General features: G+C 37.6%; 3 protein-coding genes across 6 annotated transcripts in view; 1 reads left to right on the forward strand and 2 right to left on the reverse strand.

Annotated features, from left to right (window-relative positions):
• Positions 1-9,083, reverse strand: part of LOC128260080 (FERM, ARHGEF and pleckstrin domain-containing protein 2) — a 30,265-nt gene extending 21,182 nt beyond the window's left edge. For all 4 annotated transcript variants that reach the window (XM_052992805.1, XM_052992824.1, XM_052992790.1 and 1 more), the window contains exons 1-2: positions 8,317-9,083; positions 41-273 (exon numbers count right to left, since the gene is read on the reverse strand). In XM_052992805.1, the coding sequence (XP_052848765.1) occupies positions 41-273; positions 8,317-8,571 (488 nt within the window). In that variant the 5' untranslated portion in view covers positions 8,572-9,083. The remainder of the gene's footprint in view (positions 1-40; positions 274-8,316) is intronic.
• A 10,338-nt stretch (positions 9,084-19,421) lies between these two features.
• LOC128260153 (replication factor C subunit 1) lies at positions 19,422-23,523 on the reverse strand. The gene is made up of 4 exons (XM_052992940.1): positions 23,404-23,523; positions 22,012-23,345; positions 20,519-21,361; positions 19,422-20,397 (listed from the first exon to the last, which is right to left on the reverse strand). Exons 1-4 carry the CDS (start codon positions 23,410-23,412, stop codon positions 19,620-19,622), a joined length of 2,964 nt encoding a protein of 987 aa, XP_052848900.1. The 5' UTR covers positions 23,413-23,523; the 3' UTR covers positions 19,422-19,619.
• Positions 23,524-25,376: 1,853 nt separating this feature from the next.
• The window catches only part of LOC128260213 (checkpoint protein HUS1), a 111,741-nt gene continuing 110,535 nt past the window's right edge, over positions 25,377-26,582 (forward strand). Inside the window, exon 1 of the mRNA XM_052993036.1 lies at positions 25,377-25,386. The gene's annotated coding sequence lies outside the window, so the exon portion shown is untranslated. The remainder of the gene's footprint in view (positions 25,387-26,582) is intronic.

Raw genomic sequence — 26,582 nt, forward strand, 5'->3', positions numbered from 1 at the left:
ATTTCTTTCAATCAATTTAGTTGTTCTTTATATGTCTTACCTGGTATACTCCTCTTCTAGCTGCGCTGGATCGGGTGTATAGAACTTGATGCAGAAGCGCAGCACTGGATCGATGAGTGAGAGACCCACTTGGCGATTCATCGGCTTCTCCAGGTCTAGCCAGTATTTGGTATGTGTGGACACCTCCTGGTATTCTAAGCCAAAGTAATCGGCCTCTAGTAAGTTTAGCTGGCGACAAACTTGCTCAAACAGCACACGCCCCATGGCTTTAGCCTACAAAATGAATAACATAAAGGTATTTCAATTAGTTTAAAAATTATAAATCATTCATAAAGTGAAGGGCATAAAGTGTTTGTTGAAAGGTGTGAACAAGTGTACATATGTCTAGTAGATCTAGTTATTTTTTGTCTAATCTTCTCTTATATACAGTGAAAATGCTGTATTTTGACCATTTGAAGTAAATCAATGGTTCGGAGTCCTAAATGTCTGTCATATATTTATGTTTATACTATTTTTGGCAATTTCCTTAGCTGAGGTACACAACTACACGAGCTAAGAAACGTCCGAAACATTGCTCCTTATCCTTTAAAATTTCAGGTTCTAAATATTTAACGATAGACTTAACTTAAAAGGAATTTATGAGGCATTTGCGTTGGTGACTGAGCTGCTGAGTTCCTTAGGAAGCTTGAAACTGTTCTTTAGATGCCCAAACTCGTTGAGCTCGTTAAAATCTAATCTAGCATGTAGTTTGCGGCTCATCCAGATGACGCCATGGTAGGCGTTGCGTCTGATTGCATTTAAATAAATTTCAATTGGGTTGACGGCTGCAATTGGGTTATAAAAAAGTCGCGTTGGCAATGAACAAACACCGGAGATCAAATCGAGCAAGTGTTAGGATATTAAAATTATTTTTATTTAAAACTTTATATAGTGCTTAAAAGATTCCTTGAAGAGGGTATTATTATATAATTCCAGTATACATTTTAAAATCGGACGACTATTTCGTAAAGCTCCCATTGACAACCAAAAAAAAAAAAAAAATAGAAAACAAAAATGATTACTTCGCTGGATCGAATAATTCATCGGTATTCATTTATAGGAATACAAATCGAAATATAGTTGTTACAAGGAATATATAATTTTTGCAATAGCTGCAAGGGTAGGTTATTTTTTTATTTATTTTTTCCGAACGTTCGTATGGGAGCTTTGTTATATAGGTGGTGCCATCTGAAACCCGATTTTTCTCTGGTGTCATATTTGTTTGGAAATTGGTTATGGGTATCTAATAGTCGGGGTATTCGACTATCGTTTTTTCTAATGAAGTCATCATTAATGCCACTCCCAAATTTATTATTTGAAGGATTATGTCTTTTACGCATTTGCTTTATTGATTTAATCCACCCAAAAATTAGCCACACAAATATTAATGGCTAACCGATTAAGGAATCCAATTTCAATTTGTTAATCCCGACAGGCCATGTGTGGGACTACTGGAATATATTAATTTGGAATCAAGAAGCAGACCCTTGCATATGTTTTGGCGATGGTTAATAAAGGGATTTAACTAGCGCCGCCAACCAATCAGGCAAAGTGCTTCTTCTGTTTTATTCGGCCGTCAGAAACATAAAAGCGGGTAACAATCTATCACAGTGTGAAATGTTTTGCAGGCGTGCCAACATAATATTAAACCGTCTCAGCCCCTTGTGTGTGATATTTAAATATTTTATGTTACAAATTGTATGTAAGCCCTGATCTAAAACGCAACAAATTCATTGGCTGACATCCCAATTGCTTTTTGCGGTTTTTTAGCGTATAAATTGAATGGAACTGGGCGTGGCAGGTCAGCACATTAAATAAACCTATAAAGCGAAAAAAAATTGGGCGTATCAATATCAGAAAGAAATAAAACAAAAAAAAAACCTTACAAACATTACGAATAACCAAAAAAAAAGCCCTATATATTCTGGTGAAGGCTAATGAATTTTTAAGATGAGTTTTAAAAATTTTTGATAACTCAATCTTGACCTATCATAACCAGTACTGTGAAGTAAGTGATTTAAATTCTTGGTTTAAGATATTTTCATTAATGGATTTTTCTTTATTAGCTGATTTATCTCTATATAATTAATGAGGGGTATCTCCTTCGCGTTAATTGAATTAGTTCTAGAACATATAGTGTTGAATAAATTTACTTTAATATATAATGATATATTATGTACTTGTTAATATTTAATATTGAATTAAGGAAACACAAGCACACCAGGCTAAAATGAATTCCACAATTAGCAGTAATTGAAGCACCTAGGGACTGCTTTGTTTCGCCACATCCTTTAATGCAATTTAGAGGCCCAAGAGTGGTAAAAAATGTTTTGCTTTGTTTTTGAAACCATTCCTGTCCCCATTCCGGAATATTTTAATTAATTTGGCAAACAAGAGCAGGATGAGAAATTCGAGATGAATGTGTGCCAAAGCCCTTCAGAGAGTCGCATGCACTTTCCTCCTTCGCCCGAGACCGCAGCTTCATTGTTTTCCGTTTTTCAGCCAGGAGCCACAATGAGGCTACAGCCACGCCCAAGCTCTGACATTTTCCTGGCCCAAACATACTGGCTCACACGCATATATGTATATGCTGGCCATTCATTGAAAGCAACTTGGTCCCTCAGAGCCAATTATCTTTTCAGGCCAATTCTGGGATCATCTCCAAATACAAAACAAACCAATTAACTTTGGCGACTTCTGCAGGCACCGAGAACGGAAATGGCAAAACGACAGGAAGCTTTTAAATGCAAGCAACCCTTTCCACCAACCAATACCAACCAATACACCTACATATATACAGGTAGATGCGAAAAGTTGGCCCACAATTGTCGGTTGTTCAATTTGTCGCCATCGAGAGACAGAATGTCCCGCTTTTGCAGCTTTAGAAATTGCATGAAAGCAACCAGCAGCTAGGTGCCACATCTACACTTGGAAAAAAAAAAAATGTTTTTTCTTGTCAAAAATTTTTAAGACGAAACTGACATTTTTAATCTGCTTAAATTTAATTCCATGTAATAAATTGAAACAATAAATATTTGTAATTTAAGTGTAAATAAATTTGCTGTTCTCTCTAAGGTTTGGATAAATTTCAATGCATCAAATTTACAATAATTTTAGAGAGATTCAACATTTTATTTTTGTCTTTGTGCTAACTTATTTACATTTACATAATTATAGTCAATAAGCTCTGGTATTTGTTTTTGATTCGCTTTTAACTTATGTAGAAGAAAAGATATGCGCACCATAATAAATAACTATAAGTTGAAAAAAAGTGATTTTAATAAATAAAAAGATATAAAAGGCAATTATTGTTTTTAATTCTTTAAAAAAAAAACTTTTAAATAAACATTATGCTTCGAATGTGATTTAAAAATTCAAATTTTCATTTCTTAACTTTTTTATAAAATTTTAAATAAATTATAATTGTTACTGTGCTGGGATATTGTTAAATTTTAATTAACGCCATAACAAGCTTGAAACTAGGGAACTGGAAACTATTCTTAAAAAAGCCAAATTTATCATATCTGCACAAAGCTTCTGTTGCCCTGTCGTAAATTTCCTCTGAAATATATATTACCTTTTTCTATGAAGCAATTTTTAATTTCCAGTGTAAGAGAATCTGTGGCATTTGGAACCGGGCGGCGGAAAATGTGGTTAAGGAGGGCGTTACCTCTCATCTCGTTCCACTTGTATTGTCCTTGTCTATCGAACGGCCTCAGCTAACCCCATTGATTTACACTTATATATACATATGTAGGCGCAAAATCTATGGTTTGCCCTCGACTGCCAACTAAGCCAAACTTTGCCAAAAAAATAGTTGTGAATTTCACAAAAGAGAGTTTAATAACTCAAGTTACCAAGAAAATATGTTGGACAAAAATTTAATGTCCTTTATAAAAGTTATAGACGAGGAAGGAAAGAGTATTAGAAAATTCTGTGCTATGATAGGAATAATTTTTATACCCTTGCAGACGGTATTATAATTTCAGTCAGAAGTTTGCACCGCAGTGAAGGAGACATCTCCCACCCTATAAAGTATATATATTCTTGATTTTAATTTTGTAATTTTTTTACAAATTCTTTATGATTAATTAATAATTTGACATATCAGAATTACGCTTTTAATTTTATTAAAATCGGAAAACGATATCATATAGTTTATATCAAATAAGCTTCATATAGCTTCAATGTAAACATACACGCAAGTTGATCATAATTTTCTTGTTCAACCTTTAGGATCCATAAATACCTATTGTTTGCGTCATAACTTTATACAGTTTTTTACGAGCTTTGATTACTTTGCACTATCAGCAAAACTCGTTCACTCCATTAAGATAAGCTATATATTGTTTGCACCGATGAGGGAAAGATATGCAGAGCCTATATTTTGGCTACAAAGCAAACTCATTTGGTAGAAATTTATTAAACACAAGAAAGGAAGCAAGGAGCAAGCCGAAGCTTTTGCAAAAATGTAATATTCTTAAAAATATATGATTACTATCCCCAAAAGAATTTAATTAAAAAAAAGATAATTAGAGAAATAAACATTCGTTTTTTCACGATCTACTTGCCTGGTAATGATTCTGTTTCCTTTACTGTGTTGCAAACTTTTGACTGAAACTTTAATACCATTTGCAAGGGTATAAGAATGCTTAAAAATAAATCTACTCCAGAGCCGCAGGAAGAATTTGGACTAGAAAATTGGTTCGGTTGGTCAAAGGCTGTGCACTTTACTTTAAACGCATCCTCACTTACCTCATTTACATTCAAAACCATATTGCTATTTACAAGCCACAAAACCCATTAGAAGCCTTGATTAATAATGCAGTTGACCGAACATGCAACGTTATTCGTTTCTAGTTAAGGAGCCAACCACAAACATAAAACTGTCCTGCCAGTTGGTAAAACGAATCTAAAAGGGTTAGATTGCAGGGACCTTCGCAAGGCTTGTATTTTTAAAAAAGCAACCATGTGTAAATATAGAGTAGTTTCATGTACGCTGTGCTCTATGACTATTTATGAGCACAGCAAAATTTGCGACTTGATTGAATTTTTAATGCGACAAACGAGAGGGATGTAGACATTTAATTTATTTTTGACAAATCACTTCCATTTGAAATTATTATAGACTTTTATTATGTGTTCCAGGTCATTGTTTGCTCTTATTTTATTATCATGACTCGCTTAGACAAGTACAAGGGCAATCAAGCGCAGTTGGATAATTCGAATATATATAATTTTCAAACTTATTTAACAAAAAAAACATGTCTTTAAAGACTAAAATCAACCGTGCCAGTGGAAAAAAAACTGTTACAGCTCTGGCTTCAACCGCGCTTCGGATAAAATGTTAAGTGCGCCACGGGGAAATGCAAAAGAGGGGAATGTCAAGAGAAGAATCCAGATAGCGAGTGCCTGAAATTTACACACAAAAAGTTTTTGGTAGAACACTTTGCAACATTTACCGAGCTGGGGCATTGCCTCAAGAAAAACTGTTTCACGAAAAGGTTAGGCTAAAAGCCCAACAAGGGCTGTGAGCATACACGTTGGCTGCGCTGCAACCAGCTCTAACCCGAAACCAACAGTCCACGACCACATCCCCCAGTCACTCCACCTGCCCCAACAGAAAACCACCCAAACAATGGCAACCATTTTGATGTTGCCCTGAAACATTTCCACTTCTCGCTGGCTCTCATGTTCGCCAGTTGAAGCCTTTGGAATGCGTCTACTGTTTTGGGGGGAAAGTGGGGTTACACTCGAAAACAAAAATTCAGTTTTGTTAGTTTAGTAAAAATACTTGATTTTGGTAGCCTCAGTTAGGACAGAAAATTTGGATGCATTTGCATAAATGCTTTTCCCCCTTTCTTTCACAGCCATCTTTTGTGAAGCGTGTTTTTCGCAAATCTTAAGAAATTATTAGTAAAAACAATTATTTTTTTTTATAATTTTGATGTGGTATCTAGGTGGTTTTAAAATGCAGGAACCTCTTTTGACCTAAATGTATTATTTTTTACAGTTATCTATGTCGAGTAATGTCACCTTATAAAATTTGTTTTAGCGTTGAACTTCTTGGACGGAATACATTGGATGTTTAATTTGTGTACAAAATATTTTTTTAGTGTACATGTTTGGGCGTGGCCACTTGAACTACGAAACAAAACTGTCTAAGCCTTTCACTAGGCCGAGCTAATGGAGCCAGGAAGCGTCGTAAGGAACAACAGCAACATGAACAAACTACGCCAACTACGACAAAATCCATTAACCAACATAAAGTGCCTGACAACTGGGCAAAGAGGAAAACGAATAAAAGCAAAAAGTTTTGGGGAAATTCCGTTTGCATTAATGCGATTTGTGGTCAACAATCGGCATGTGCATTACGGACGTTGATGCACTATGATTAGTACAAACAAGTGGCCCTTACGACACCAAGCAAAGCTTATTACCCGCGGAGACCTCTTTCCCTCGGCGCGTAAAAACGAGATCGCGAGAGGTGAAAGAAAAGGGACAGTAAAAGAAATAACAGACCAATTCAAAATATATACCAAACTAAAAAACAAACTAATAATACTAATCACGTGTTAAGTAAGGGGTCAGTAGTTTAAATAACATGAAAGAGTTTATTATAGTCATTACATAATACTTTAAATGGTTCATGCATATCATAGATTTGATATACAATGGTTCAAATTAAGAGGAATATTGAAGTAAATAAGGTCTTTGTGACATACGGATCATCGAATTCCTTTGACCACCTTTTTATAAATATAAGCACTCCCCTGTCTTTATTCACCATGGTTGAAATGTGGTCAGAAAATAAAAGTTTTGGGTCCAGATGGACGCCAACGTCTAGTCAACTCACAACCACCCAAATTATACGTGGCATACTGTTGATTGGCTCGATAGAATGTTATTATTTTGCATTTAGCGCTATTTAAGTTCAATAGATTTAAATGGCGTCAAGATCCGTTTGAAAGTCTGAACTGCGGAAAATATCGCTAGATTGCAGGCATAACTTAACGTCATCTGCGTACATAAGGACGCGCGACTTTGTCAGCACTAAAGGGAGAACGTTAATAAATAATGTAAAAAGAAGTGGGCCAAGGTGGGTTGCCTGTGGCACTCCTGATGTATCAGCTTGGAGACCGAGCTTTTGAAAAGGACTCGTTGTGTCCTACCACTCAGATAACTCGAAATCCATGTAAGAAAATCGTTAGAAAATTCTAATAGTCTATCTTTCGTATAATAAGGGAATTTTCCGAGTGCACTACTTCAGTCTAAGGTTATTTCTAAAGCCACTTATAACGAACGATGTAAGCTCTAAAATATTTATTTAAATACGTGAAACATTGGTAAAACCGAGCGCCTCGACAACTAAATTCCCGGTACTTAATGTACTATTTTCACCTTACATTTATTATTACAAACTTACAATCTGAACTTAAGAGAATTTGAAAACTAATACTTTACAGTCAATATAAAAAATAAAGTTGACCTGTTTTAAAAAATGTAGGCTAAGCCTAAATTAACAAACATGTATCTGAAATAGTATAAAACGACCATACTTTAACCACATGCAATTATATTGAGTACCGAGAAGAATCTCTTCTTGAAAAATCTATGCCAAGCAGTTGAAGGGCCCACATAAAGTGTGGCGTGTCGGCCGAATTCTGGATCAGAGAACGGATGTACTGCATCTGCAGCCGCCCTCTGCACACTTTTCCTGTTGATTTCGACTTGTTTGCCACGGGAAAAACAGCGAAAGAATTTCTCGTTTTCTGGCCCCGTGCCAAACAAACCGGGTGCAACGCCCACCGAAAACCCAGCGCCTTTTGTAGCATAAATCCCAGCGTCCTCTCTTTTTCGTTCTTTTTTCTGGCTGTTTTCCAGTCCACATTTAATTAAAAGTAGCTCCTCTCATATATTTTACCCATTTGCACTTGTGGGACAGAAAATGGTTCACTCACGTTTTAAAACAAACTTGCACAACGTCGGCATCACAATTGTCTAAATACTTTAAATAAATACTGTTATTGTTACCGGAATCTCAACGACCACAGTAAGAGATATATCTAGTTTGACTCGACTGACGATCTTTATCATGAAAATATATGTATGTACATAAAAGAGGAATATACCAAACACCTTTATTCAGAAATTCTTTTTGTCATTGTGCAAAGTTGATCCTTCCTCAAATTTAGTTTGTTATATCTATATTTGGTGCTTGTTCTTAGATGTTTCATTTTCTACATTGAAATCTATTAAATTCTGTTCAAATCTCACCTGCACTTGAAACATGGTGATTGAATCGTCCAGCATCTGGATGCGAACGGTCAGCTTTTTGCCTCCGCGATGCCGGGGAGTTGAAGGTGTTCCATCCACGCCTGAGGGAGTGCTGAGGGAGTGCGTCATGCGGCCTCCGGGCAAACCACCTCCCGCCGGATGACCTCCACCTCCGCCTGTCGCCAGATCGTAGTGCCGTCCGCCTCCTCCGCCGCCTGCGGATCGAGAGGCTGTGCCCATGTCGGCCAGGGACATTTTGTAGACGAGAATCTTGGTTACCGCTGGGTTGGTACTTGCTCAGGATGTGGCATAGAACGAGCCGGATTGATTGCCAGATTCTGTCTTGTGGCACTGATGTCTTCGTTGAGGTTTGTGTTAAATGCTTTAACTTGGAATGGTTCTGGGATCGATTCGTGTGTCTTCTTAATTGAATTGCTCAGCTGGCTCTGTTTATTTTGTTTATTGTCTATGCGAGTGCTAATTCAATTTCAATTCGTTGCCAGAAAAGAACAATAACGAAAAATTGGAAGCTGCAACTCCACACACGCTCGTACGCACATATGTTTCACATTTGCCTCGATTTCCTCTCGCTTCTAATCGTTCCTCTTGAGTTCCTTAGTTCAATCTTGAACGCTTCTGGCATATTTTATTATGGTTAAGCTGAATTTATTCGTTCGCGTTTGAATTGTTCTAGGCGCATTAACATTTCCAACACGCATGTGTGGCACTCGGATTCCTCATCTTAGTTCCTCTGGGTTTGGCATCGTTTTCCTAAAAGATTGGAAGCAGAACATCATGTTAGTCATAATCATAAGCGATTACAAAATAATGTGTGGGAAATAATAAAGATGCCCTAAATAGAACAATGGATGGATTCTTAAGTATCTGTTATAGGTATAACTAACATTGCCATAATGTTAATTTTAACTCTCGAAATTAAACCAAGTAATTTAAAACTCACTAAGCAAGTAAAGCTTCTAACAACAACTATATTTTGAACTTTGACTCTAAAGGTTATGTCAATTTAATGACAATCTTAGAAACGTATATATATCCCCAGAACAACGTGGGCAACAGCCTATAATTCGTTGAAGAAAAATAATCATCACCATTTCTCAGACTTAAAATAATAAAAGACACAACCAAAGTAGGCGGTCATTTCACTTTTCCTCTCAATGAAAGATTAAAAGCATATAACTCTATAGCAATAACAAAAACAAATGACTGACTGTAAATTATTTAAAGCATTAAAAACTCATAAAAAACCAATACCGATGGAGTCCAATGTTGGGAATAGGAGGAAGAAATTACTAAGTCACCTGTGAAAATAAATAAGATTATCAAAAGCGACCCACGGGGCATAAACAAGAGAAATGTTTTTGGGTGGAGAGGCGGCAAATCAAATGGGACTACTTTTTTGTGCTTCTCGTTTCTCGTGTGCCGCTTGTCTAGGCCGATCAAGTTTGACGGCCCCCGAAAAGCCTACCCACGTGGACAACCCACGTTCCAAAAGAAACTCAAAAAGAGTATAACTCCAAAGCTCGAAGTCATCGCCAACCTACATAAAAAAAATATACATAGATAGAGCGGGAAAGAAGTTTGGCGCCAATTATGCTGTGGGCAGGCCATTGAAGATAGGCAGGAAAAATAATATATGTATAATGTGGAAAAATTATGAAGAAACTGCCGTTCGCCAAGAAGCATTTATTTATGTCTTGACTCGTAAATTTGAATGCGAACGTGGCCGGCTGGCTGTCAATTTGCAAGATACAGGATGCCAGCCCCATCCATAAGGTTGAATGGGGCGTGAAATGTGTGAATTTACGATGCGATACGAGTCCCTTCCATGAATATAGTCAGGTTGAAGGAGACACTATAAAGCATGTGTTGGCGTGATAACCAAACCCGCAAGCGTTCAATGAACCGCGGACTTTTCGGACAGCCATTCATGGGATAGGGTCTACTGCTTCTGTGATAACGAAACTCTATCTGGAAGAAGGCAAGAACCTCAAGCTCATATATGCATATAAGGATGTGTATATTTTGTCTATTGGACTTGAAGTAGCTCTATAGTTAGGTTTCTCACAACACATAATTTACGTTTTGTCATAAGCAATTCATTGATTTGCTTCGTGTTCTGTTGCTCATTGTGGAATCATTACTTTGGTGCAAAATTATACATTTTTACAATTTTTTATTTGTTCTTTTTAGTATTAAAAGATTTGAAAATGATTTTCAAGATTTTTGTTAATTAATTTTTAATAACGCTTCTACAACTTACAACAAAATCCCCAAAATCAAAAGAATTAAAAAAATTTTTACTTTACTCAATGAAAAAGATTTTTTTTTTAACTTGACATGTTATTGTAAAATTAAAAACAAAAATAAATGATTACTTAGAGAATTAAGAATTATACACAATTTCAACAGGAATGGTCCAGTAGGTATTGGTTATTCGTGAATACTGACTTGTGCGGAGCAGCGATGTTTAATATTTATTTTTAAGATACCTCTACAATTTGCCCTGAATTCGACGAGGTACATGGTGATTCCTAGACATAACCCACTTAAAGCGGTCAGCACTCGGACGATCACACAATATTAATGATCTGCGGATATCTGCGTTTTATGGAAGTTGTCCCTGAAAGACAACTAGCTACTGCAAATCATAGAACGAGGTTAAACTACCGCTAGATGAGACAAGTTTGGCTTTGACCAAATCCGTTTGGCCACATAGCCACCTATTTGTGCCGTAACTACGGGGCCTTATTGGCTGCATACCTCTCTGCATTCTAGTGCTCAAATTGGCGAATGATGTGCCCCATCTGCAGTAAATCTGTCCGTCTTAATCATTGGCAGCCAAAGTTAGGCTGTGAAGAGTTGGTCGTTTGTCAAGTAAAGTTTAACAAGTTTCTAAGTACAGAAGATGGAAGTTGCTGTCTCCTGTTCGTGTTTCTTTCTCGCTTCCTCGTATCTGTATCTATGTAAAGCATTGTGCCAGTGTGTGTGACCCAGAAAGTTCTGTGAGCTGGTAACCCATCAAAGTTTTATGACTTTTATATGCTGTCGAGTGACATAAATTCATGGTTTATTAATTAAGTTTCGTTTGCCATTCTAGGTGTTTTGGAGAAGGTCGGGAATAGGGCGTGGTTTCATATTGAATATTTCAGAGAATCAGATAAAGTATTTCAATATACTAAATTTGTGATTAACCTTTCTTTAACAACGCAAAATATGAAAAATTTCACAATGTATGCGTTACAAATATATTAATATACTCTTAATAGTTTAGTTTAGTTTTCATTTTATGGTATTTTCGATATCACGCTTTTCAAAATGTAATAATTGAATTTATTTTTACTTAAACCTTTTCGTGCTTATTGCGCCTATTTTAACACACTTCACTATGTTGTCTGTATATACCTCTTTCCATACTTATTCACGCAATAATTATTTGTTAAAATGTATTTATTAAGTTCAATGTTATTGTTTAGATAACACAAATACATTTCCATATTAAAAAAGCAGTTAAATATACCAAAGTATGAGTTAGTTAGTATTCATGTGAACAAGGGAGGCAAGTCAAAAGAGGTAATCTTTGAACTGTCGAACGAAGCATGTAAGAATAATTAAACCTTGTATGTACATATGGTTTGAGAAAGTTGTATAAAATTCGATTTTCCTCGTTTAAAAATGTATCTCGAGAGTTATTTTATATGGTTTTAGTTGTTGGTAGCAATGAAGCTATGGTTTTATTTGGACTATATGCAATTCCATGGACAGTTCCATTTAGCATGTTAAATACAATTTTCTTTTTGATTGGTCATCACTATCAACCCTTTCTTTCAAATTTATTTCATCTCTTCATATTATTAACCATGTCAACTTTCAATTCAAGCAATCGCTATCTTTAACTCAATTTTATTGATCTATTTGGAATAAGAATACCAAAAATGCATCTCAATTAAAATGTATCTCCAGCATCTTTCATAATTCCCCTCCGAAGAAAAAGATGAATCACTTGGAGATTTCTTCGAAAAATAAGGCAGACAAATGAGGCAGGCCAAAGCCCGAAGAACAACAATTGCAGCTGGGTATTTGTATAGTGGCAAAGAAAGAAAAATTAAAACTTCATCGAAAAAATCTTTTTACATCCCACATGGTACATGGTCTTCCAACTCCCTTGCACCTCGTGCCTTTTTTTACGTTTTACACTGAAGTTAAAAATAAAATGCACACACAGAATTGATGAGCGAGTATGTGTGGGTATAAAAGGATGCACTCCGCTTGTCTGTCAGTCAGGCGGATTTCTGTGTAGTTGTTGCTACTGGCAGCAAGTCAGTGCGTTTCAAAGTCAACTCTTTTTAGGCGTCGGCACAGCCTTTAGTGCAGTTCATTAAAATATTTATTTAAAGTCCCCCACCTCACGCATATCCAACAACCACAGCCGGTTGCTCTTTTGTATGACTCGGCCCTTTGTTTATTTCACTGCCTTTCTTTATGGCGCAAACACTTGGAGGTATGGGGCAACAAGAATAAGATATATAAAGAGGGACATGTGTGTGGCAAATTTTTGCCTGTGCCAGCCCCTCGTGGTCTGCCTTTCCTACTTGTCAGCAGATTATATTCCTTAGAATCATCAGAATCGCTTAATTGCTATCTGCGCTCAATGCAAACGGGCACCCCATAGTTTGAATATTTTGAAGTGGTGAACTAGCGACACATATTTCAGGAGCCTACTTAATAAGTTTTCCTTTTATCTAACATATCAGTCGCAAAAATCTTTTGTCTCACGAAACGTCGTTGGGCAAGCCTGAGAATAACAAACTGTTTGCTGATTTTCACCACAAACGCGAGGAAAATGTAAAGAAGAAAAAACTTTGAGCACCAAGAAAAAATGGCAATAGAATCGACGAATGGGATTGTAATTGTGTGGAAATCAATTAGTATTGTCAAAGGTAGCTTGCAGATACCTCGGAAACACACAGATATGGTCGCATATGAATAAGACTCATGCACAGTATGAAGTGGAACATAAAGCTCGTTGACAAACAAACTAAGTGACAGCTGGACAACACTTTGACTGAACAAACAAGTGGCTATATTTATTGATTAGACTGCGAACCACCACCAAGCCACCTCTCTTGCCCAGCGAACCACTAGCGGCAACAACTTGAATGGAATTTACATGGCAATTTGTTGAACAAAGCCCGATAAAGGCCATCCATGTAGAGATTGTGAAAATCATGTGCATGGAAAAAGAAAAGATAAAAGTTGTTGCGAAAAGGGTATTAAGTTGAAGCAGACCCCTTGACTTATATTTTATAGAGGACGTACTAGAAATTATTTTAGGCAATTTCTTAAGTACTTATAATTAGTTTTAATCTAATATTAAACTAAAAGAATCAAACAATGCAAAGGCAAAAGTATTGGCAATGCAATGCCGATATATACAATTATTGTAAACAAGTTCTAAGAAACATAAGTATCGTTGTTTTTAACAGATCAGTGATGAAAGTTACTTTAATATATGAGCATTGGCTGTGTCTATCTGGAAGCCACTGTAGCGGCGGGTCAGCACACTAACTGTCCTTAATTTATATGCAGCACATGACAGCCCGTGACACCAGATACATTTTGATTTTTCAGGTTGCTCAAAACGGAAACGTATATGGTTTTATGCTTTGACCATAACCAGAAAACCTGCTAACGAGTGTAAATCACTGCCGAGACAACAAATTTCAATTAAACCACCGAAAAACAAAGGAGAACAAGGGTGGAACGAGTATTAAACGATTTCCGACCACCCTCATTTTATTATTTGTTTCCCCTTTTCCCCAGCTAACGTAAAAAGGAAAAATAACACAGAAAGCTAACAAAGCGAATTGAGTTCGCAAATAAAATATGTATAGGCTGTGAGCATGGCTATATCGCATGGAAGTTGGCTGGCAACTTAATTTAGCCGGGCCCATTGCGGCTGTCAACGGACTTGGTGTGTTGTATCTGTGTATCTCTGGGATACAACGACAGATAGTCCGACCAATGTCCACTGTTGACCCATTTCATCTGCACGATTAACTCGTTCTTTTTTAGTCAGCAAGCCAAGCCAAGTTTTGATACTACTTCGCCTTCTATTTTTCTCTTTGCTTTTATTTTGAACTCTGCATCCGAAACTTAAAACCAACGTCTATATATTTAAATTTAAATTAGTTTTATAAATTTTTACGCGAAAACGGACTAACGGAATTGCCATAAAATAATGTTTTATTAAATATTTAATTCATTTCTTTTGAACATTAAAATAAACACAAAACTTTATTACAAGAAATTTTCATAGCGATTGTAATGCCCCTTCCATTTCTAAGTAAGGAATGAAGACTATTTTTAAGTGTACCATTAAATACTCGTCTCGACTCTCAATTAAAATACCGGATTGAATATTTTTCAGCTTTAAAGTCTCTTTTAGAAATGTTACAGAATTTAGTAACGTGCTTAAATTTTTAATCAATCTTGACCAGATATTTAGATACAGTGAGCAGAAGAAGCTTTGCACTGAAACTTCTTAAAAAACAATGTTCCTAAACTTGTTTTGCCCACTGTAAGTTTCTTTATACGTATGATTGAAAACTTTTTACATTTTTTTACAGTTATACCATTTAAAGCTTCAAGTACTGAGTATATCTCAGAACCTAGTTCACCATAAACTGTTAAAATAAATATTTCAGCCGAGCCTTCGATTTTGAAGCCAAACGTCAAATGATGATGTCAGAAGGGCGGTCTGAATTGGCAATAAATAAACGACCGGCTATGCTAAGAAACGGGTATTTTAAACGACTTTGGTTGCGTTCGCAGTCAAGTGAGCTGCCGTCGCTGGCTTATCTCTGCCGCTACCCCTCACCAACCAGCCAACTGATAAGGCATGTAAGCGATGTGTATAAATAGAAAATACAGTCAAAACTCCTAACAAGCGAACAAGAACATCAAAAAGTTACTTTTTTAGTCTTTAAATTCGGGAATTATTCGTCATATACAGGAAGAAAACTTTTTAAACTAACTTCAGAAATACTGAAATTTGTGAGTTTATTTAAGTCAAAAACGAAAAAAAGTAATTATAAGAGGTATGTTTGTGCGACAGAGGTTTCTCCTGTGCTCATCGTTTATCTATTTCATTTCTGGCTGTTGCAGGCTAGATAAAGATACGGGAACCGCTATGCGAACAGAGTAGCAGTTCTACTCGTTCCTCCTTATCATTAACCTTTTTTTACTTATCGATAAGTCGTTGTTTTTAGTTTCGGTCTTTTTGCGGAGTATGACTGTTGACGAGTTTCGTCACTACGCAAATAGAAGATAAAAATTAAAAGTCAAGTAAAGCGGAAAATAACAACAAGCTTGCCATTTAACAGAATTTCGAGAAAATCGAAAGGGAAATCTATTGAAAAATCAACATTCACACGCAGGACGAGACGAAAAGAGAGAGACAGTGCGAGTGCGGGTGGAAAGTGGGGGGTTTTATGGGTGGCAAGTCAAACAAATGCAATGACCTGAATTTGGAGCGTTGTGTGCAAGGAAATGTGAAAAAGGGCGATAAGAAAATGCGAAACAAAAATAAAAAAAAAACGAATTCAGTATAGCGATAAATAAAGCTTATTAAATATAAGGCTTAAGTTGGTGCCTTAAATTTATTTCAAATATATTAGGACCACTAAATAATATTAAGTTTTTCGTTGAAATATTGCAAACAAAATGCTTTGGACCAATATTTTTTCAGATTTAACAATTGTCTAATATTTATATCCAAATCCAAAAACAGTTTTATTTGTTACTTAAATTAATTCTGTAGAGTTTACTGTGGGTATTTTATAGATGGAGAACAAATTTTGTTTTCTTAACGAAAATAATTTGATTTCAGTTAAGCCTTTCAAGTGTGCTGCTTAGTATGTTAGGTACATTTTTTTGTAAATTAACTCACTTCATTGTCTTAACGATGTTTCGAAAGGTTTAGAAAGATAAAGAATGAAAAAAAAGTAAAATCTGTCTGTCTGTTATTTCAAAACCGCGATGTTCATATATATTCTGTTAAGGTTCATAGAAAATATACACAATAATTTAAGGACAAAATAAACACAAATGAAAAAAAAAACTAATAATAAATCTTATTGCTTAAAATGTATTTGTATCTATTACTTATTAAGCTATCGAGTAGAGTTAAGGTTCATTACTTATGCTAAAAAAATTACTTATTCAAAGAAAGTAATGTTTTCAACTTGGCGAAAATATTTTGATGCCATTAATACTGGCAAAACGTAACAAATTTTTGTGTAAGCTGTTACCTTTTTTTGTGTAAATATAAACAGAATACCATCTAGTATAGTTTATTTAAATCTGTTTTTTGATAATAAATAAGTACATTAACTTCTCACTGTGCACTGTGTTCAAATATTTGGAATAAAGACATGACAATTTCCAACATCAGAAACGGTTCCAAGGTAGAATTTTCATTCACAACACTCCCCGCTTGCTTAACCCTCTGGGTCCGCTCTTGTTTTAATGGCATTCATGCCCGCACTCAGAGTGTTAAAAAGGTAAACATGTGTTGCCAAAACACGGAGAACGAAGCCCCAACGAAAGTAACGGCACAAGGCGCGGCACCTGTTTACCGAAAAAGAAGAGAAAGAGGGGGACGGCCGAAAAAACCCTGGCTCCCAAGTGTGAGCATGTATGCGTGAGCTGGGAGGCTGCGTGTCCTTGTGCCTGGCCCAACAACAATAATGGGAGAGGGCGCTCTAAAAGGGGGTGGGCGGGGGAGCAAAGTCTACACTTGCCTTCTCTCTCTGTCTCTCTGTCGTCCAGCTCAGCAGCGATGTATCGGTGTGCGTGCGCGGTTAAGGTGGTATGTGTGTGTGCTGGAATTTACGTGCTTATTGAATTTTCAGCGCAGAGAGTTGCGCAAAAAACAAAGAAAACCCGTTGAGTTTGTTGCTTTGAAGAACAATTTAATTCAATTTAATTAGAACCGCGTCGGCAGGCTGAAATAGCTCAATTTCTAGGTGTTGTTTTTTGCCCAGCTGCGCCCTTTACACAGATGCAGATACACACTCTCACACACACAGACGGGCGTAAGCCGAGAATTTTTCAGTGCGAAAAAATTTACAACTTCGTTGTCGCGGCAAATCAGATCGAAAAATCAAGTGGATCGCGTGGATCACTTCTGCAAGTGGATCACTTCTGCATTTAATCGGTTGGTTGGAGTAGCCCGCACAAGTCCCCTGATTTCCTATCAATTTTTTCACTGCATTCTAATCTGCCACAGTACGTGCAGTCCGTTCGCGCTGACTTCGGGAAAAAAACTCAGATACTCAGATACTCTTTGGCGCTACATTGGGGATATCGAATATTCTATCGACTATACCTGGCATATCGATATGACTTCGCTATCGACGTTGGTTCCCCTAGGTTAAGAACTTGGATGATCCAACCAATTTCCTAACCGAAACTGTAGTTAAACCGTTTTTAACAAAAATGTTAAGCTCAGATACTCGTTGTCGCTTCTATGAGCATACCGAAAATTTGAATGTCTGTTAATGGCATTTCGATTTGACTTTGGTATCGACGTTGTGTTTCCCTGGTTGAGAACTCAGATAAGACAACTGCGGAGCGAGTCCCCGCTATCACCAGGGAGGCACTGAAAGAAATGTTTGCTTACATGCTTACATCACAAAAAAAATAATTATAAATGGAAATATACAAGGTGTGTGCAGTTATACGGGTATGACATTACATTATTTGCCTCATTCATTGACAGATTCATTAAAGCTTAGAGACAGAGACAACTATATGGATACTGCTTGAAATTTGTTTGGTAAAATGTTCACACTGCCTTTTTAACGTTAAATTCAAACCTTATTGTTTTGTTTATTATATTGTGCTTATCCCGCAAATTTTAACGTTTGAAGTTAACGTTTAAATGGTAAAAAGTATTTCGTATATATTTTTAGCCTCGCTCATTCAATCCGGTTTGTCGTCAAATCCAATGAAATACAATTTTTCTGATTGATGTATCGGCCCCAATTCCGTCTTGTATTTTTACTATCAGCTATCGGGTTCTGTCAATTTTCTTCATTCATTGCTAATTGGAATCGTCATACTATTGTTTTGCTTGCACTTACATAAAATCGTACAGTTAAAAAAAACGAATGAGGCCAACAACGTATTGTCATAAGCCCATTAATAAAATCAGTTTTTTTTAAATTTTATTTTTACTTGATTCGGAGGTTGCCAAGTACAACAAATAAGCGGGAAAACATCGGGGTTTGGTTTTGTTGGCTGGAAATAAAAATAAACTTTACATCAATAAAATATTTATGTTTTCCGCAAAGTCTTTGAGTCTCATCAACCTCGTCGTGATTAATGTATTTAAAAAAAAAATGCATTTGGTACTTAGCTATGGTACTCCCTCAATGACTTAAATGTTGAGTTGTTCAAAATTCAAAGAATATTTTTAACTTTCTTTAGTCGCTGACGGGTTTTTTAGGAAACACATCCCCAATTTTGCAGTTTAAATATTTTTAAATTTATGCTTAAAATTGTTTGATTTTATTTTTCTTGGTAACTATTTAAAACTAAATTGAATTTTTGTTTTTTAGAGAGTACGCAATATTTGTTCTTAATCTTCTACATTTAATTTACCTTCTCGCCATCGCTTTTGCCTGTGTGAAAACCTTTTAATTATCTCTCTGTAGTCCGTATATAGAGTTTTATTTTCAAGTTGAAAGAAGGGTTTGTTTGAAATTCCGCTCAAGTTCAAATACAAACTTAAAGAAACGTTTTCTATAAATAGTGTTTTCAGGCATTTTCAACACGAATTCTATAAACTGCACAGCACTGCCTCAGCAGTCCACTGGAATTTAAAATGTCTTACTATTTGTAGATGTTGGGGCTAAACTTATTGCATCGATTTTGAATATTTAATTATTAAACGAATAAATCGTTAGCTTTTTTGTTCTTTTAGAATCTATTTTGTTTAATCTATAAACAAAAAAATTCACTGAACTCTTTAGTCTTTTAAATTTTTCAATATCCTTGCTATTGTTTGATAAAATAAAACCTTTATTTCAGAAATAATTGTTTATTTTTCAGAGTTCTAACAGAATGTTTCACAATTTATAAAAATCGAGTTACATACCAAATATATAATTTAACCGTACATTTTGGATGCTTTTAACAATATAAACCGACTGCTAAGCATGAGTGGAAAATTCGCAAAATAAATCGATGAGATTTTCTGGCCAAAAATAAAAAACGTTTTACTTCTTTGCTTTGGCCTTTGGTTTCGAGGTAGATGCTGCCTTTTTTGAACCACCAGCTGCTTTCGACGTACTGGAAGCGGGGGGCTTCTTTTTGGCCTTAATCAAACCATCCAGCTCGAGGTTGTCTTTGTCTTCGTCATCTGAAGAGAGGTGATCACCAGCGCCGTCCTCTTCCTCTTGACCTTCGCCCAAGTAATCGTCATCCCCGCCACCAGCCTCAGCTTTTTTCTTTTTTATGCCTGCTTGAGCAGAATATGAGTATGCCAACACCTCCTTGTTGTAGGTGCGAGTTAGGGCTGCTTTCACTCTTCCATCAACTGAATCCAAAGGCGATTTCTTGCCCGGCCAGGAGGTAAGCTCGACCAGCGAGTCCAGATCTTCGCGCAGTAGATGGTAATCCTTCATTACCTCGAGGGCAGCTTGCACTCCCTCCTGTCCGTTCTTCGCCAGTGGCCGCACAATATTATCCAGCAGGAAGGGGGCATAGTCCAGCCTAACGGATAGCCTCGAACCTGAGGTGCAGGCCCTGGTGTGATCGTGCAGCTCCTGGGCAAGTCTGGCCCGTTTTCCGGACCTGGAATTCTTGCCCAGCCATCCGGGGAAGTTTATCTGTCCAGTGAAGTGACCGCACATGTGTTCTCCAGGCAGCACCGAGCTGAAAACGGCCTGGGTTGGCAGCAGACTCCAGGCAGAATTTGCCCGAATGCGCTTATCGACTAGGTCTCCCAAGCTGAGGGCATCCGCCGTGGCAGCCACCTTGGCCAGAACATCCATCCTGGGAAGAGGGGGAATGTATATATTTTTAGGGACGTAAGACATTAGTTCTTTACACGCCATAAAGACGTATCAAATATCTTTAATATTTGAATTAAAATTGCCCGCTCAGCCAAACTTACTTGTTCCCCTGTGGCGAGACCTGGAGGTAGTTTTGCTGCACAAAGAGCGGTGCCAGGCTGTAGTCGTGGAAAAAGAGGTCGCTCTTATCGGCTAGGGACATGTGCTTGTGGTCCTCCGCCGTAAAAACTTTCCGTACCACTTCCCAGGGTCCCAGCTTCAGATCCTTGGTGGCTACCTGTTGTCCAGATTTTGAGGAAGTTTCTTCATTGGCGCTAAGCAGAGCAATGTGGTTGATGGATTGCCGGATATCGTTGTTGGTGGCCGCTATGATTTCCTCCACTTTTGCAGGTGAGATCTTCACCTTCTCCTTAAAGCAGATGCTCATGATTTTACCCTTGATCTGCTCGAGACGCGGCCTCTGGAATCGCAGATCGTAGCAGTAGTTGACCAAGGACCGAATTTTCGGGTGGTTGCGATCATTACACATGCAAATGATCGGAATGGAGCTTTCCTTGATCAAGGCGATCAGCTCTTGCATTCCTCCACGATCCTCGTTGCCGGCCATGCCATCCACCTCGTCCATGATGAGCACGTGTTTCCGGGAGACCGCTTGTCCTTGTCCGCTGAAATAACCAGAGAGGGACTTGTTGCTCAGAAGCGTCGATACTTCGTCTTTGAGCAAGCGTTTGCTACGCGTGTCGGAGGCGTTGAACTCGACCGCATCGAAGCCCAGCTCCTTCACCACCAGAGTCGCCGTCGTGGTCTTCCCTATTCCAGGCGGTCCCGAAAGCAGAGCCGCCTTGTAGAAGCTGCCGTCATCGTTCTTGGCCCAAGGATTGGGTCGTTGGGGCTTCTTATTTCCGTCGTGGTTTGTATACCACTTGGACATCCAGTTCATCAGCCTAGGAAATTAAAAATAAATTAATAATATTCCATTTAAAAACAAAAATATTAAGACTTTTACAAGCCCAAGATCGAGTTATATTTATAATTTCAGTCAGAAGTTTGCAACGCAGTGAAGGAGACATCTCCGCCCCTATAAAGTATATATAGTCTTGATCAGCACCACGAGGAGAGTCGATATAGCCATGTCCGTAAGGGTTTATGAATTTCGGCTTTCCGAATTTTGCTTCCATGTTTTAATGTTTACTTACTCAACTCTATCTATGAATATGCATCTGTATGTATAATTGTTCAGAACTGGAAAACTTGAAATTATACTCTTGCTATAAAGTAATTCTGTTGACAAGTATAGTTTAAAAATCTATCGGATTGGATAACTATATAATCGAACTACCTAGAAAGAAATTTCAATGCATTAAAGTACATATACATTTGCAACTATTACAAAAACAAAATAATCTATAAGACGACTATATCAAGACCAAGAGTCTGCATACACATATACTTTTAGGGTCAACATTTTTTCTCTACTGCGTCGTAAATTTTTGACTCTCTCTCTTCAAGAATATGACAAATATTAATGCGTCACAAAAGTATTTATTCATAGGATATTATTAAAATTTTCCTGTTATTTCAATTATGTACTTACTTGGTCACGTTGCTAGCGGCTCCTGCCTGGCCAACGATTTCTTTGATGTTGGTGGGTTTGTGCTTGTCCACCCAGGCCATGCCGACCTCATCGTGGGTCTTCGCTTCGGCTGTCCTTGGCACCGGTGCCTTTCGTTCCTGGGAGCTGGGTTCCTTCTTGACTTTTAGGGTTACTGCTGGCACTGTGTCATCGTGCTGCTCCTTCTTTATCTTTAAGGTAGTGTGCTCCTCCTTGACGCTATGCTTGGAGGCATTATGTTTCTCAATATTTTTGGGCTTGGTGTCTTGCTTCTTTTCCTCTTTAACTTTAGAACTGCTGGATGTCTTGACATCCTTCTTTTCCCTTTCCTTCGAGCTATGCTCCTCTTTGGGGCTCTTTTTCTCCTCCTTTACCTGCTTTGGTTGCCCTGATTTCTCCCTGATCAGGTCGAAGAGGCCATCCTCGCTGAGAATGGGTATATTGAGCTCTTCAGCCACAGCCAATTTCTTGGGTCCCGCCTCTTCACCCACGACCAGATACTTAAGTTTCTTCCCCACCACGGTCATCACCCTTCCGCCGTACTCCTTGATTACGGCTTCCGCCTCCTCGCGCTCCATGGACTCCAGTACTCCGGTGACCACAAAGGTCAGTCCACTCAGGCAGTCGGGTGAGCCCTTGGGGATTTCCTTGCTGCCGGGATTGAGGCAGCTGCTGCGGTTTTTGTACTTCTGGTAGAGCACGGCGGTCATGCGTTTCCGCTCGTGGCGTTCTTCGTCGGATATGACGCTGGATTCCAGATCGGCAGCAGACTTCTCCTTCTTGACACGCGGAGTGGAGGCTTTGGGTTTGGTGGACTTGGCTTTGGCCGGTTCAGGGCTGCCTTTCTTGGCTCTTTTGGGGGAGGGAGAGCTCCTGGGAGGTGGTGAAACCTTTTGCACCGGCACAGCCTCTTTGATACTCTCCTCCAGATCGACTTCCATTAAACTCCGGTCTATGTCCTCGTTTTCGAACTCGATTACCGCCTTGGTCTTCGGTTTGGGCACAACCACCCGCTTGGTTTCCCCACCAAAGAGCTCCGAAGGATCCACGTGCCTTTTTAGCTTGGATAGGGACGGTTTTTGGCCATTTTTGGCCTTCTTGGCTTCCGGAGTGGCGGCCACCATTTCATCCTCGCTGGATGCAGCTTTCGAGGCCTTGCGTTTCTTGGGCTCATGCGGACTGGCGGCCACCTCGTCCTCGTCGCTTGAAATGATTACGGCCTTTCGGCGTTTTGGCGCCTTCACCGGCGCGTCCCCGTTTTCATCCTCTGCTTTTTTCGGCTTTGCAGGTACCCGCTTGAAGAAGGTGTCGATGCCCTGGAACGATTAAATTAAATTAGTTGAAGCTCTGTCCATGTACCAGTCAGCCACATACGCGCTGCATTACGGCCCTTTTTTGTATTGGCGAATTTAAGTTGCTAAATTCAGCGAGGATGCAATGTAGATCTGGAACAAAAATATATGATTAGTCGATACTATCGGGAATCAAAATCTGGCAGCGCCATCAAGGTAATTTTGCGAGAGCTGCCAGATGTTCTTTAGTTAATATCGATACTTTCAATAGGGCGATGTTTTCAAAGCAGCAATCGATTACGTTTCCAACAACATGGAAAACGCGCACTTTTAAATATCTCAAAACAACAAAACTATAATTACTTATTATATGGTCAGGCCTAACTTAATCTTACGAATAAAGTAATATCTGCTGCAAATTACATAGCACTGATCGTCGAACGGTAGTGTTGGGATGTACCTAGATACTTGTACCTAGGTACGAACCTAGTTTCAATTTGTTAGTACCTTGTACCTGACCTAATTAAAATATTTTGAAGCTACTTTTAACCTTACCTAGGTAAACATTTTTATTTACCTTATTCTTAAGCTCTATTATGTATTTAAGTACTGAAATATTATGATTAATTTTTGTTTTCACACTAAAACTAATTTTATATTGTTTTCGGAAATATGAAAGCACTATAAGGCATACTTGAAAAATTTTAAAAAATCTTTTACCTAACCTAAGTACTTATTTTCACAAATACTTTGTACCTTGCCTATATCCAAGAAACTAGTACCTTCCCCAACTCTGCACACTGGTTCAGGGATTTTAATTCCGGCCAGTAGAGTAAAAGAGGAAAAATAAATTTTTTGAAAAGTATGTAACAGTTAGAAGAAAGCGTTTCCGACCCCAGTAAGTATATATGTTATTGATCAGGATCCGTAGCTGAGTCTATCTAGCCATGCCCTTCTCTCTGTTATTTTTAAACGGGGCCACGCCCACCATAACGCTTACAAATAGCGAAATACGAAACACTTGTTTAACGTCACTCGGAGACATGTTGGAACTTAACGATTGAACTCTTTGTGTGCGTTTCGTTCATGTCTATCGGTGGGCAACAACTTTTAAAATCGAGTTATTATTTTTTGAGTTATTGTGTTATTAAGTCCTCTGCCGCCGCTCTGCTGCTGTTAGTGGGGATGGGGTGTTGCACGCGCTCAGTTTCTAGTGTTGGCAATGCATTTCGACAGATGGCGCCAGCTCAACGTCGATTGTTTTGTGGGCGAATATTTAGTTTTAAATTTGTTATCTAAGTAACGGGTATCTTATAATCGGGAAACTCGACTATAGCGTTCCTTTTTGTTTTTTTTTTGCATAGGATGCTTTTAATAAAATGTAAACAAAGTATAAACACAAAAAAATAAGTAAAAAGACATGTAATGATTGTATTTGATTACCATAAACTGCATAATTGTTAGTTAATTCCTCTAAATAGTCAAGACCTTTAACTAATATGTTTTTTATGAAATTGACCAATTTCACTCGCCGATTTTGTTTCTTTTTCAATTTAGTTTTTAGATTTTTCAGTCCTACATTTTTTTATATCGATTTTAATTAAATATCGAAGCGAACAACAGGTGTCTTGAACCACTTATTATTTTCAATTCTATTCTATTCTAATTTTGAATTCTTTGAACGTAATTTTGATACCCTTGCAGAGGGTTATTATTTCAGTCAGACCTTTCGGACCTTATTTAGTATATATATTCTTCCGTCTGTCCGTCCGCCTGCCCGCAGTATACAGGAGTATATACTCCGGCTTGCTTCCTTCTTGTTTGATTTGTGTTTAAAGGTTCCCATACTTAAATATTATAAAAAGGCTCGTGTGGATTGTAGAATAAAATAAGTTAGAAGTTCTTATCTCAAACCTGTCATTGTTTTTTCTCAGGGCGTTATTGCATGCTTTATTTTTCTCTTTAATTTTTGTTCTTAAATACACAAAAATGCCCTTTTATGTAATGTATTTGTAATAACAAATGCCAAAAGATTTTTCGTATCCAATAATACAAAAAAAAACTGTAAGTTTATTTTGTATAAGAATGTATTGAAATTTAACTACACGTGGTATTAAAACATAAGTATTAGTTTAATACTAAACAATATAAACCCTATAAAAATAAAACATTTATTTAATACTCATTTTATCGAGAAATTGTTCATACCCAATAGTTTATAATTTATGTAACAATAGTTTAGTTTATTGTTGGGTGTACCTATTATTCGGTTTTTTTTTATCTAAGTCTAAGGACATGAAAAAAAAATATTTATTAATTTATAATCACACTACAACTACAAACATATACAATGTATAGTTTCTTTGTTTATCGGATGACCATATCATATAGCTGTCGGTCATACTGACCGAAGCTTTCAATGCAGCGTAAAATTTAATAATATAAGGTTCTCTCGTCCGATAATATCCAGGTATCCTATAGCTGCTATTGGAAGATGAAGTAAAAATTTTAAATTTGTATGCCCTATTTAGAGTATTGGGTATAAATCGCTTATTTTTGCCTTAAATGATTGGGCGAAACTTTGCCTAATAATAATATTTAACACGTAACTCTTGTCGTTTTTCGAACAAGTACAAAGATGGCAATTCCGGATTCCAGCAGCAAATTGCTTCGTACAATCAATGCCGAAGCAAAAATTTTAACAAATCAGCTTACATACTTTTTCATTTTACTTGTTATTTGACGTATGCTCTATCAATCTTCCGCTAATGCAATGCAATCTAATCAAATCAAATCGGAATAACATCATCAACGCCACTTTACATTGCCCCAAAGTCAAATCCCCCGGCACTCTTCGTCCGAAAGCGTCCCACAAGCTGTTTAGTTGCATTTACAGGGCATTAGGCCGCCTTCCCCCGACTTTTCCGACTTCCCTTGGCGGTGGCCAACCCCCTTGGCCAACTGATTACACGCGCAATTAAGGGTTGCGGCCAGGGCGACTGCCAACCCACCCCATCCACCCAGGGGCCACCCACCCAACGGCCTTGCTCGCGGCGGTTGCACGTGCTAAACGCCATCAAATGTCACCCTTGGGGCCTATGTGAGTAATCATCGCTTAACACCGATTTTGATTAAATTTCGCATAAACAAACAAGACTGATAAGAAAAGAGGGGGTTAAAAAACGAAGAATCTAATGCTATGCGCATTCCAAAGTTTGTGCTTAAGATTTAGGGGAAGCCATAACACAAATATAAATATTT

Source organism: Drosophila gunungcola, chromosome 3R, assembly GCF_025200985.1.
Source record: "Drosophila gunungcola strain Sukarami chromosome 3R, Dgunungcola_SK_2, whole genome shotgun sequence".
In the NCBI taxonomy this organism is placed as follows: Eukaryota; Metazoa; Arthropoda; class Insecta; order Diptera; family Drosophilidae; genus Drosophila; species Drosophila gunungcola.

What these genes read in the sequence shown, in the direction of transcription:
- LOC128260153 (XM_052992940.1), bottom strand. An exon ending in GCCGCTAGCAACGTGACCAA is followed by an intron (nt 21,362 to 22,011) that starts GTAAGTACATAA and finishes TTAATTTCCTAG; the next exon opens with GCTGATGAACTGGATGTCCA. An exon ending in GTCTCGCCACAGGGGAACAA is followed by an intron (nt 20,398 to 20,518) that starts GTAAGTTTGGCT and finishes CCCTCTTCCCAG; the next exon opens with GATGGATGTTCTGGCCAAGG.